Source organism: Rissa tridactyla, chromosome 22, assembly GCF_028500815.1.
Source record: "Rissa tridactyla isolate bRisTri1 chromosome 22, bRisTri1.patW.cur.20221130, whole genome shotgun sequence".
NCBI classification, from domain to species: domain Eukaryota; kingdom Metazoa; phylum Chordata; class Aves; order Charadriiformes; family Laridae; genus Rissa; species Rissa tridactyla.
The window spans coordinates 1,231,854-1,245,164 of NC_071487.1; the positions used below are offsets into that span (position 1 = coordinate 1,231,854).

The window sequence follows — 13,311 nt, forward strand, 5'->3', positions numbered from 1 at the left end:
AGTGCTTTAGACTTGTTGGTTGCTTGAGGGGTTTTCTCCCCTGGATGAAGCTGTGCAGGGAAGAGTCGGGGGGATACCTGATTTTAAGAAGCGACGTGCATTACAGGGGGTGAGACAGATTGCTCGGGGGCTTTTTATAAAAAAAAAAAAAAAAAAAAAAAGTCCTGAATTTCTTTGTTGCATCACAAATATGAGGCTTGAATTTGCATTTTCGGTGGCACTCTGAGCCATTCGAACTCTTCCTTTTCAGGCGAATGTGTTTACAGTGAATATAACACATAAAATTGTAACCTGTATTATTTAATAGGCCGTCAAGAAAACGAAGAGACCTTGGCTCTGTGGCAAATGCCACTGTGGTGATACCCACCATCGCATCCTCTCCGAACAATTCTGCAATAGCATCTGAGAACGCAGAGGAACAGAAACCTTTTGAAAAAGTCCGGTTTAAGGAGTCTTTGGTTATCTCAGGCCTGCGGCATTTCACCGGGTATCGCATTGAGCTCCACGCCTGTAACCATGATGCTCAGGAGTCCCGATGCAGTGTTGCAGCTTATGTCAGTGCCAGGACCATGCCGGAAGGTAATTAATTACCTCCCTGAGCTTTGCTTTGGGTTGATGGCTGTTTTCAAAATGCTGCTTTTCCTCTGGGAGCCAGCTGCAATACAGAAACATCGTGTAGGACTGCTGCTCTCTTTGGGTCCTGGTAGGAAAGGGCGATGGATGAAGTATTATCAGAGAATCCTAGAACGGTTTGGGTGGGAAGGGACCTTAAAGATCACCCAGTGCCCCCCCCCGCCCTGGGCAGGGACACCTCCCACCAGCCCAGGTTGCTCCAAGCCCCGGCCAACCTGGCCTTGAACCCCTCCAGGGATGGGGCAGCCACAGCTTCTCTGGGCAACCTGGGCCAGGGGCTCACCACCCTCACAGCAAACAATTTCTTCCTCGGATCTCATCTCAATCTCCCCTCTGTCAGTGTAAAACCCTTCCCCCTCATCCCGTGGCTCCCCTCCCTGCTCCAGAGTCCCTCCCCAGCTTTCCTGGAGCCCCTTTAGGGACTGGAAGGGGCTGGAAGGTCTCCCCGAGTATTGGCAGTTTTGAATTTTGCCAGACATGAAATAAAACTATGATTAATCACGACCTTGGTTCTAGCCAAGGCTGATGACATCATCGGTCCAGTTACCCATGAAGTGGTTGAAAAAAATACGGTGCATTTGAAGTGGCAGGAACCAAAGGAGCCAAATGGTCTTATTGTGCTGTATGAAGTGAATTACGGACGTCTTGGGGAGACAGAGGTGAGAATTTCTGCTTGTCCCTTAACTCAGCATGTTTGGAGAAAGACCTCCACCTGGGAGTCCAGGACTCTTCAGTCTTTAATAGTCCTCGTGCATGTGGTGTTCTGTCCTGTCTGGTTTCCTTGTGCATCAGCCAGTGTGACGTAAAACTCTACTGGTGAATTTGTGTCCTCTGGAGGTCTGTCTGTGGCGACACCAAGAGATGAAAATCCGCCTCTCTGGTGCCAGTTTGCCAGATCAACCTATCTGATTTGCCAGCTTTCTGCAGGGAGCTTTTTTAGGAATTTTATTTCGCAGAAGGATAGAAAACAGACATCTGAATGTCAGTTGCTTAGACAGAAATTAGGAAGGCGCTGGGCAGCCCGCGAGCCGGTGGGCAGCCTGGCTGCCCCGCAGCGTGCCAGCGCCGTGCGGGCAGGAGCGTTTGCCAGCCCGGCTCCGGTTTCAGGGCTGAGGTCTCGTACAGCAAATGGCATATGCACGCTGTAATCTGAACTGCTAAACTGTAAAATGCAAATCCGGGACAAACCGCTCTATGGGAAAAGACCTGAGCGTGTGAAAGCCCTGTTTGTGTACCTTTGCCAGACAGGGCGGTGAGGTGGGAGTCCCAGTGTGCTGTTGCAGAGCTCGGGGCCGTTGCGGAGGCAGCGTAAGGCAGGTTTCCTCTTCCCTCCTCCCGCAGGAAGCACACTACTGCGTCTCCCGTAAGCATTTTGCCAACGAGCAGGGCTGCAAACTCCGTGGACTCCAGCCTGGAAACTACAGCGTCCGCATACGAGCTACATCACTGGCTGGAAACGGCTCGTGGACAGAACCTACCTATTTTTATGTGGCTGATTATTGTGAGTTCATTTTTTTTTTTCCCAACGCTTAATTCCTGATAGAAACCCAGGTTATTTTTGGAAGACGGGGGTTAGCAAGCACTGCCCAGGGAACTATAGCAGGGCATAAAATATTTACCAGTCCATCTACTTTCAAGAAACTGAAATTACCTAGAAACATATGACTTTTCTTCATGAGTTCTCGTTCTGGCCAGCCCCGGGTTCCCTATCTGAAGTAGCCTCTAGTTTCATGTTTGTTCCAGTTTGGTCAAGGGGGAGATTTGATTGAGGAAAAGACTTGGATTTTGGACCTGTGTAATACCTCCAGCTCTCTCTTTCTCTCTTAGTGAATGCTCAGCCTAATATTGCTGTTATAATTGTTCCGATTATTTTTGCCATAATAATTGCTGGAATTATTGGAGCTGCTTACGTCCTTGTGAAAAAGAGGTGAGTGCAATTTTATGTTGTTTCCACCAGAACAAGCAAAACTTATATCCAAAGATTTTGTTTATTTGTCGGAAGTAACTCTGTGTTTATTTTCTAATTTAGATAATGATTGCAACATTAATTTAGTTTAGGAAATATTTTGTGCCTTTGGAAATTGGGACAGTTTGTATTTGCTGCGTGCTTCGGGAATTAATCAAACTGCCTTCGGTTCGAATGTGTCAGAGGCTGCAAAAGTGCTGAAGAATTTGTGTCTCTCTTCCAGACAAACGGAAGGACCGACCGGACCGCTCTACGCATCCTCTAACCCCGAGTATCTCAGCACCAGTGATGGTGAGAGCAATGAGGGCTTCCTCCAGTGCCTTATTTCTTCTCCGGTCATTCAGGCAGTGCAGCAGTATGGGATTGGCATTGTCTTTATGGAGTTTTTCTACTCTTTTTTTTATATTTATACCCGTAGCATCCCGTGGCAGCGCTACACAAGGCTGCTGCAGAAATGTCTTTCAAAAGATACTTTGCGCAATTCAGAAACATTTCTCTCTGCTCAACAGTCTACGTCCCCGATGAATGGGAGGTTCCACGAGACAAGATCACTCTCCTCCGAGAGCTGGGCCAGGGCTCCTTCGGCATGGTGTACGAAGGAATCGCCAAGGACATCGTGAAGGGAGAGCCGGAGACTCGCGTAGCTGTGAAAACTGTTAACGAATCAGCCAGCCTCCGCGAGCGCATCGAGTTCTTAAATGAAGCCTCTGTGATGAAGGGGTTCAGCTGCCATCATGTGGTAAGCGTCTCTGGGTGCCTCGGATGATGAGCAAGTCCCGTCACATAACTAATGGGTCTTTGGTGCTTTCAAAGCTTGGCGTTCAGCTTACAAAAGCAGCCCTTCTGCAGAGGCGGTTGATCAAAAAGAGCTGGGATCTTTCCACGTCGTGTTTTATAAAATGCGTCTTTCAGAACTTCTTGCCGCGACAGGGCATTGCGGTGCTGCTCGGAGCTCTTGTTCGGGGGGTGCTGGCTTTGCTACATCCCCCTCTTTCCATAGCTGGGCTCTGCCCAGCACGTTTGGACACAGCCATGAAGGAATTTCTCTCTCTATTTTCCAGGTTCGCCTCCTCGGGGTGGTCTCCAAAGGGCAACCGACTCTGGTGGTCATGGAGTTAATGGCACATGGAGATTTGAAAAGTTACCTTCGCTCTTTGAGACCTGATGCCGAGGTAAAGACAGGAGAGAAGGGAGTCTGTTGTGCAACGGACTAACTTGATTTGGTTTTTAATACTTCTTTTTATTTGTTGTAGAATAACCCTGGTCGTCCGCCACCGACGCTGAGAGAAATGATCCAGATGGCTGCAGAGATCGCCGATGGCATGGCCTATCTGAATGCCAAAAAATTTGTTCACAGAGACCTTGCAGCTCGGAACTGTATGGTTGCAGAAGACTTCACTGTAAAAATCGGAGGTATGTAGTGTGTGATCAGAAGATAATTCCATGGGTCGTATTTGTTGTAAAGGCAAATGTGTGAAGCCCAGTGCAGCAAACACAGGGGATTTTCCCTGGCTCCATGTGGAAATGCAGCAAACTTTCCTCTTTTTCTTCCCTGTGAAAGACCTGTCTGGACTTCAGTCAGAAAAATCGTCTCCCTTAGAGCCAGAGCAGCTTTTCTCAAACTTCCCTATTCTCAAACCTCTGTCCCAAAGGTTTATTGCCTTTCCAGCCTAAGCTGCCTGGAGTTATCTCACTGTTCTTTGCTTTCATGAGAATTATGACAAAGAAGGTGTTGGGTACAACAAACCAAGTGCTGATAATCCTCTCATTAGGTGAGGTGCCTTTTAAAAGTCATTTATCTTCCACAAGAACCAGTTTTCAACCCAAACTCTTTTAGAAATAAGTAAATACAACATTTAAAAATAAACCAAAACTCCACAGCCTGGTGGTTTTTCAGACCTCTCTGGAATTAAAGCCGAGGCAGTGGGGTTTCAGGGCAGAGAGCTCTGTTTCGCTTAAAGGGGATGAATTTTTGAAATGAAATTTTAACTCTGGAGTCTCTGTCATGGCTCGTATCAAAAACACAGGGAAAAGGAAAATGTTTTGAATGTTACTCGCCAGGTGACAAATGGCAGCACGTTGGGCTGTAAGAGGCTTAGGGGGGGTGACAACAGCCTGGTGTCAAAGGCAGGAAACATTCAGCTGGAGATGCTGCGCAGTGGGAAGAGCGTGGAAGGAGAGACATGTAACACGTCCCAATTGCTTTTCTCAGACTTCGGCATGACCAGGGATATCTACGAGACGGATTATTACCGTAAGGGAGGCAAAGGGCTGCTGCCCGTGCGGTGGATGGCGCCCGAGTCATTGAAGGATGGCGTTTTCACCACTTATTCCGACGTGTGGTGAGTTGTACTATGCGATCCCCGGTGGGCTCTAGCTGAAGAGCTCCCTGTTGTAACACGGACGGTGTAAATTGGGAGTTGCTGACTTTCTTGGAGTACACGCAAAACAAAAACTCTTTTTTCGAGACCCTCTTCTTAAACATATAGTGGTGCTTTTTTAAAGTATGTGTTCTTCAAAATAAGGCTATCGCTTGTAGCTCTCCGGGATGCTCTGTTCTCACCAGGAGTCTTCTCTCTCTCTCTCCCAGGTCGTTTGGTGTTGTCCTCTGGGAAATAAGCAGTTTAGCAGAGCAGCCGTACCAGGGGCTCTCCAACGAGCAGGTGCTAAAGTTTGTGATGGATGGGGGGTACCTGGATCAGCCGGACAGCTGCCCGGAGAGGCTGTAAGTAGTAAAGCCGGGGACAGTCGACCAAGCCGCACTCATTAGCTGAAGTGCGGCCAACAAAGGTGGCCCGACATGTGGCACCTCATAGCCCCTTCCTTCCTGAGGAGGAGCAAAGCAGACTTCCGTGAGCCACCTCTCAGAAACTCAACCAGCGCATCCTTAGTGGTCCAGGAGTTCAGGACCTGAGCCAGCCTAGTGCGCTGGAAGGGAAATTAAACCAACCCGGACCTTACTTCGTGAGTACAGGTTCAAGAGAAGGAAGGACAAAGCACAGGAAAAGCTTAAAATGCAAGTAAGCGCTGTATCGAATGCTTTTCCTCCACTCCAGACTAGTGGGTCGCAGTGGGCTTATGTCACGTGGCAAAGCCCGGCCACCATCTGCACCCACGTGGCTACAGAGGCTGGAGAGCAGCTTGTTAATCCCAGGTCTGCTGAGGTTTTCTGTCATTCATCTCTCTCTACTACCTAAATAGTCTTGAGAATTAGAGCAACGTTTCATCGCTGATTTTCAGAAATCCAATTTATAGCTAGTGAGTAGGGAGAGGCAGAGAGTGCTGTGCGGAGCCAAGAGCTGTTTGTCATGTCCGAGGCCTTTTCATTTCTGTTGCAGACTCATTGCCCCACTTAAATTCAAGGCTGGGCTGCCTGCAGGGTTAGGGAGGAGAGAGGGCATTGTGTGATGACAGGGAGAAACACCTCGCATGGATCGCACGCTGCAGCCAGACCTTCTCCCGCCCGGGGTGAAGGGTTATTCCCTGCAGCTGCTCGTGACGTCCCCGTCTGGAGGCTGCTGCGTCCCCGGGTCTGCCCGCACGGCTGCACGCCCAGATGCTCCCTGAGCTGCTTCTGTCAGAGTAATTAAGAAAATCCCATTATTAACTGTTTAACCCGGGCTCGGGCGTTCTGACGGAAGGGCGTGAGGAGCCGCTGCTGAAGCAGGATGCTGCCGTGAGGGGCAACCTGGGAACCTCTTACCCCAGCCCGCATCGGGCCAAAACAGCACTTCCAGAGTCAAAAAATAAATGTGTTTTGTGAGCGTCCTTATGGAAAAAGCCTGCTGTCCTGGACACTTGTCTCTCGTGGCCAGTTACCAACTCCAGTTTGAAACTTTATTTGTACTTGTAAGTTCTTTCTCCGTGGTGTCTGATAACACGTGACCTCTTGCCGCAGCCTGTCTTTTGGGTGGGATGTTTACAGGACCTCTGTCCTCCGCACAACCTCCTATTTTCCTTGAAGTTTTAGGAGCTTTGTTATCTCTCAGGCTGAGTTAAAATTAAAATTGAATGAATTAAAAAATTGTGACCTGGCTACAAGTGCTTCCATACACAGAGCGTGTGCGCACTTACACGGAGTATGTGAAGTGCAGCCCCGTTTCCTTCGGAAGCAGAGTTAAGAACAATTGAAGGAATTGGAAGGAATTTTTGATCTAGACAGAAATAGAGAAAAAGGAGTGTCGGGATCTGCAGGCAGATACGGAGACTGGAAAGAGAACAAACAACTGGGATGGAGTGTCAGAGGAGGAGCGTGGGTGGTGGGTGGTCTGACACGGACACGGTCTTGGTCCGGGCCAGCCCTGCCTACGTGAAGCTGTTTCTTCCTGCCCCTGACTCTTCTTTCTCCTGGTGTAGGCACAGCCTGATGCAGATGTGCTGGCAGTACAACCCGAAAATGCGCCCCACCTTCATCGAGATCATTGAGATGCTGAAGGAGGACTTGCACCCCAGCTTCCACGAGGTCTCGTTCTTCTACAGTGAGGAGAACAAACCCCTGGAAACGGAGGAGTACGAGATGGACTTCGAGAACATGGAGAGCATTCCCCTCGATCCCTCTTCGTACTCGCAGAGGGACAAAGTCCTGGGGCGGGACAATGGACCCTCCATGGCCCTCAAGGGGAACTATGAAGAGCACATACCTTACACTCACATGAACGGTGGCAAGAAAAACGGGCGGATTCTCTCCATGCCCAGGTCAAGCCCTTCCTAACGCCTCCTCTTTGGCCCAAGGGTTGTGTCTGCTTTTTTCCCCTCCACAAATCTCAGGACTCTTGTTATTGCTGCCACAGTGTATGACACAGATCTACAAACTCTTCAGATTTTTAATCATCTTACGATTAATACTTTTCTTTTTTTTTTTTTTTTTTTTTTTTTTTGCCAAGTTGACTGGTTGTCAGTGGACTTATCTGTGAACATAAATGGAAGAGGTTTCCATGGCTGCTGTCCCTCCTGTAACCATGGTTTCAAAACAGGAAGCAACCGTGTAAGTTAAACTGAAGGAGGAGCATCCACGTTTGCCAAGAAAAGACGTGAAATTTGCTGGTATCTGAGCTACAGCGTTAACGGTGCGGAACAAAACTTCTGCAGGACAAAAAGCATTTCCAGTAGAATTCCAGGCTTTCAGGCATAGTCTTCACTACAGCTGAAGGATTCAACACAGCAGTTGGACGCGCCAGATCCTCAGATTGACCAATAGCTGCTGCTTTCATACCTTTTAAATGGGTTCAATCCCAGGGGTGCGTGCGTGTGCGTATGTGTGTGTGCAGTATATATATGTGGGGTGTATATATATAGCAAAATATACGCTTCTTTTTTTTTGTACATAAGTTTTGTATGTTCTCACAGAAGCTTTCCTCTTCTCGGAAGTGTGTACTTATCTTTTTTCCCATTTCCCTGGAGTGACTGAATCCTAAACAGATTATTTTTATACTAAGGACTCTTGGGAGTAGGTTTTCTCTCATTAACAAATGAGGAAAATGTGCTGGGAGCCAAAGGAGCAGAAATCTGAGATTTGTGGGTACTTTCAAGACCAAACGACGTAGGAGTCCCCTGACCTGAGATACGGAGTTCTCTGCCCTTGCAGCATTGAGTATATATATTGTTTGTTGTAACATATTTAAAAATGTCTTTGGTTTAAATTTTAACTTCATATAAATTATTGACTGTTTATGATCCTTTCGGGGAGGGGAGAATTTGGGGGACTGTTTGGTCTTAAAGTGGTCCAGAGATTTCAGAATGAACTAATTTTAGCGGATGACCCTTTCAGGAGCTACGAAGCACGTGTTGAGTTTATACTCGACAAGGCTTTCTAGCGCAGTTCCCCGATTGATCCCCTGCAGCCAGCTGCCTCCAGCCGAAGCCCTGAGATAAAGTAGTTGGGACTTTGCTTGGTCGTTGGGGGCTGAAGGACACCGGAACATCCTGGTCCTGCTGCTCCTGTGCCCCTGCGCCCCCGGCTTTGCCTTCTGCGCGCGCTGTGCCGCAGGAGCAGCGGCAAGAGGGGAGGACCCTGACCCAAAAAAGAGACACTAAAGCCAATGTGAAGGGGGGAGAGCGCGAGGCTCTTGGCTCTGCACGTCGAGCAGAAGCTGAGTGTGACTGTGGTTAGTACCCGCTGCCTGTCTGATGCTGCTCCGGGGTCTGGCCTCCTGCTGCCCGCGGGCCTTCGATGTTTTCCTGAGATACTCACACTGCGTCCCGCGGGCTCCCCGAGGCGCCTGCCGCAGCCACCGCTTTCAGCTCCTCGAGACGTCAACTTTCGTCTTCTGGACTGTGCTTTGTTTTGCTGCTGTTCGCCTAGAAGACAGAGCCGATTAGCATAAGGTGTGAGAAAATAATTGTGAAACTAAACGTGTCTGGTGGTGCTGGGGGCGCGTGCTGGCAGGGAGAAGCGCTAAAGCAAGAAGTGAAGGTGATGGATGGTGCAGGCCCTTGTCATACGGGAGGTGGCTTCAAAAGGGGAGAGAGATGCTCCGTCCTCCGCTGCTCCTCCGGGAGAAGTCCACGAGCCAGTTCGTGCTCCCTGCCAGGAGGAAAGGAGCTTCTCCCGACTCAGTGCGAGTGGGGAGGCCGAGCCGGTGTGTGGCTGTTTATTCCTGGCAGGACGGTGCTGCCGGGCTTTCCCCGTGGCCGCAGGAGAGCGGCTGGAGCTGGGTGGGAAGCGCCTCTCGATCTGCCCCGCGCCGTAGCTCAGCCCGTCGGTGCGAGGGCAGGGGAGGACGACGGACCCTGAGCACCCCCAGGAGCTGCAGGGCCTTTGCGCTGGGTGAACGGGGTCGGTTCGGCCAAAGGTGGAGGGTGCCGGGGGCTCACAAAGGTGGGTGGCAGGTGGACAGTCCAGACAGGGGTAGGAACCTTCGATTTCAAAAGGCCTCGTTTACATTTCTTCTGCTTCATGAAGTAGTAACTGTTTAGCAGCTCTGTACCACACTGCAGGAAAGAAGACATATTCTCACACTTTTCTAAGGAAGAGAAGTTTTTCTTATTAGAAATTTTTTATTTATTTTAATATATAAAACACTGTTAAAAAAAAAAAAAACAACAAACAACAATTTGTTTCCTTAAACACACAGAACGTGTAAATTTGTATCCGTAAAATCTTGGCAGGTGGATGTGGTGGGATTATTTTTGTCCTGTTCTGGTGCAGTCTACCTCAGTGTTTCTTAAGGATATTTTTAATACTACGCACCTCTGAACCTGTTTAAATATTCTGGTCTGGACCTATTGTGGATCAGGGAAAATCAATATCAGCCGATTCCAATACCAGGGACCATTCGCCGAAGGGAAGGGGCAGGAGAACGGCTCGTCACCGGTTATCGCCAACCCGAGCGGTAGCCACCAAAGGAACTGACTTACAACTTTGGATGTGGTATTTTGATATCATCCTCTTAGTTCCGTTGTGATAAAGGAAAAAAAGAGAACAAAAGAGCCGTTTAAATGTTGGGGCGTTAGTGAACGGAGAGGAGCAGAGCGCTTCCGTCCGGAGCAGGGACTGCGCCCAGCCCTCGGCGCTGCCGTTGGATGGGGGCGTCCTGGTCACTGCCCTTCTGGCTGCGCGCGGGTGATCTGGGCTCCTGCCGGTGGGATGGGACCTCCTGAAATAAACCCTCCCCGGCATGTCCTTGTTTGGGTGACATTTGAAATTGCAGTGATCGTAACTGTGGGAAAAGAAGATCTTTTCTATAAACAAACCTTGGAACCTTGTATTGGGCCTGGCTTTGAAATTCAGTTGATATTGGTTGGCCCTCTGGGTGCGCCCGATTTGCAGCACGCGGATCACTGGACGAGGGACTTGTCTTGTGGCCAGACAGTGCTTTCGCCTGGCTCTTGGGGTCGTCTTCACTCGGCACCACACGGAGCAGCTGTTTATACCCAATGCTGCGCCTAAAGATTATCCCAGTCATCCTGTTACAGTGCCAAGGGTGAGGAAAGGTGTATGGTACTAGTGCGGAGATATTTTTCCCCTTTTTAGAAACAAAAAAAAAATAACACTGGCGGTTGCCACTTGTGGCTGTTAAAGATTACACTTGCTGAACTGTAGAATTAGGAAGAATAAATGAACATCGTTTGTAAAGCCCAGCTCTCACTTCCGGAAAACCCTCCACTCCCAGCCCACGGCCGACGCTTTGGTCTCTGTTGGTGGAAGATCCTCGCCCTGGGGATGCCAAAATCCCTCCTGGGATCTCGCCGATGCTTGTTCAGAGGCACCAGGGGTTGACCACAAGCTTCAATTGCACGTACTTGATGAAACCTTCTCAGTGCGGGGCGTTGCCAAAGGCTCCTGCCCGGGAAGGTGCGGGCCGTGCCTCCGGCAGGGAGCTGCCGCTGTTTGCTCCGGGAAGATCCCCGTCGGGGTGAGAATTCCGCAGCTGCAGCGGGAGCAGTGGCTGCTGCGGAGTGACGAGGAGGCGGCAGCGCAGGGAGGATGCTGGAGGAGGGCAGCCCTGACCGGCGGGTGGGAAGCTCTCTCTGTCCTCGAGGCAGCTTTCGTTGGAGGGTCGGATCCTGCCCGTTGTGGGCAGAGAACTTCCCCCTCGCAGCAGGACGGACTTGTCAACTGTTGAGGAGCCGCTGGAGCCTCCTGCGCGCGGTCTGGGGACGGGGAGGGTACCAGCAACAGCCAGAGGTTCGCCGTCTCCAAAGCTGGTGAAGCGGGAGGTATAAAACCAGCTTTCTGTGCTCTGCTGTGTTTTTATTAGCAGGTGTTCGAAGCGTGAGGCTGGAGAGGTTTCTCAGAAGCGTTTGCACGTTGAATTGCCACTTCCTGAACGCCTCTTGCAAATCTGGTCCTTCTCTTGCAGTACGGCGCAGCGTTGCAGAGCTCGGCTGCTAGCTTAGGAACTGCCTTTGTCGGCTGCTTGTAAATACTCTGTTGTGTTGTAAAATAGAAGAGCTACTAACGTAAACTCTGTGCCAGGAAAGGTGACAGGAACTAGACCGTGCTGCAGGGAGAATATTTTTGTTGGTCGTAAAGCAGCTGGGTTGGGGTGGAAGAGGCTGCTCTGAGGTTGCTAAAGGGTACTCTTAATTTATGGGTAGCGTATCCATCTCCTCCGCCATTTGTATTATAGCGATGGGACACTTTGCTTAATTTTAGTATGTTGCATATAATGTTGGTATCTCTTTGGAAAAATCTCAAAGTTACTTACTGTGTTGTTGACGTGACAAGGATGAAGGCGAGTAGGAAAAGACAGGAGCGGGACGGGTGCTGTGTCGGTTATTCTTGAGCCTCCGTTCTGGGGAGGGAGAGAGGCCATCGAGTTCCCTTTAACATCACTGTGATACGAAGACGGACCCTGAGGTATTCCGGGCCCTTCACTGCGAGCAGTGATTCCTCATACCAAGACTGGAATCTTGTTTTACAAGTCAGAAAGTAAAATATCTTTGTGCCATAAAAAAAAAAACAAACAAACCCACAACTTACTCTCAAGGCTGTGCTAGGTGCTCCCGTGATCCATGTGAGATCGGTCCAGAGCCTGGAGTGAGCAAGAAACTGCGGATAAACCCTCTGCTGCCCGGGCCGCGTCCCTCGGAGCTGCCCGCTGTCACGGGGACGCTCGCAGCGCCGGTGGCACGGCGGCGGCTGGGACCCCCTCCCCTCGCCCGACAGCCTGCGCCCCGCGTCGTTCCCTGTGCGCGTGGTCCAGGGAAAGGAGCTGTTGAGTGGATTGGAATCGAGAAATAGTTAGTTGAGAAATGCGTGAAATTCAAAATAAGATTGGTTTGGTCTCTGTGTGAACTTAATTGAATTTGGCCTTTTTCTTACCTTCTGCTTGGCGCCGTGTTGCCTCTGCCGGGGTTCTGTAGGTGGGTGTCGCTGTCGGGGCACTGACGCCTCCCGCCTGCCCCGGCTCGCCTCGTCCCGTCCCGAGCATCGCAAGGGTGAAGCCAGTCGGACAGTCGACTTTTGGAGGAACCCGACTGTTCAAAAGCAACTCTAAAGCTACCGTTTTTATCAAATCTGCTGTCAGTAAATGTGTATCTCTTCTTAAAATGAAATTGCTTGTCCTTCTCAAACGGAAGGACTTACTCTTGCAGTTTCAGCAAATCAGCTGCAGCACAATGCAAGCTATAAGGGGACAGGTAGAGAAATGACTTTTTAAATATTGTATAATAAAAGTTAGTATTAACTCCTCCAGCGTTGTTATTTTTTTGCCAACAGATTTGCAATCGGAAAGAAATGATGTTTCTGGGAGTCGTTTTGTTCCGAGCCCGGTGTCCCAGCCGATGGTAGGGAACAGCCCCGAGGTCCCCGCGGGGGCGGCCGGGGGACGCAGGGCCATTCTGGCAGCTAAAGAGGAGCCGTCAGCGGAGTTTCAATGTGGGCACAGACGCGCTCGCCCCGCTGAGTCCCAGCCCCTGTCCCAGTGTCACCAGTAAAGCTTGAGCTCGGGACTCGTTACCGAGATCTGAGCTGGACTCAATACCAAAGCTCTGCTCTTAATCCGGGTTTTCCCGGCAGCGTCCAGCGACGCTTCCACCATCTGAGTTCCCAAACGCTTCTTCCGTAACCGAGGCCCGTGAAAACTGGCTGCTGGAGAATTTTAGACCTTTAGAATTTTGGCCCCTTCTAAATCTGAAAAGATAGGAACTTGTTTAAACAGGAAAAGTGTTTCCTTTTGCTTCAGTTTGGGGAACGGTTTTATTCGTGGAGTATCAGAACTGGTTCATGTTTGAGGACGTGCGTGGCTGGGGGTGCTGCGCATCGGCTT

The 13,311-nt window shown here is 50.0% G+C and overlaps 1 protein-coding gene across 2 annotated transcripts in view; it reads left to right on the forward strand.

Moving 5' to 3' along the window:
- Positions 1-12,011, forward strand: part of INSR (insulin receptor) — a 55,291-nt gene extending 43,280 nt beyond the window's left edge. For both annotated transcript variants that reach the window (XM_054181704.1, XM_054181705.1), the window contains exons 11-21: positions 308-579; positions 1,150-1,292; positions 1,975-2,134; positions 2,461-2,560; positions 2,823-2,890; positions 3,109-3,338; positions 3,661-3,771; positions 3,853-4,012; positions 4,812-4,941; positions 5,190-5,324; positions 6,956-12,011. In XM_054181704.1, coding sequence (XP_054037679.1) covers positions 308-579; positions 1,150-1,292; positions 1,975-2,134; positions 2,461-2,560; positions 2,823-2,890; positions 3,109-3,338; positions 3,661-3,771; positions 3,853-4,012; positions 4,812-4,941; positions 5,190-5,324; positions 6,956-7,310 — 1,864 coding nt within the window. In that variant the 3' untranslated portion in view covers positions 7,311-12,011. The remainder of the gene's footprint in view (positions 1-307; positions 580-1,149; positions 1,293-1,974; positions 2,135-2,460; positions 2,561-2,822; positions 2,891-3,108; positions 3,339-3,660; positions 3,772-3,852; positions 4,013-4,811; positions 4,942-5,189; positions 5,325-6,955) is intronic.
- Positions 12,012-13,311: the final 1,300 nt, after the last annotated feature.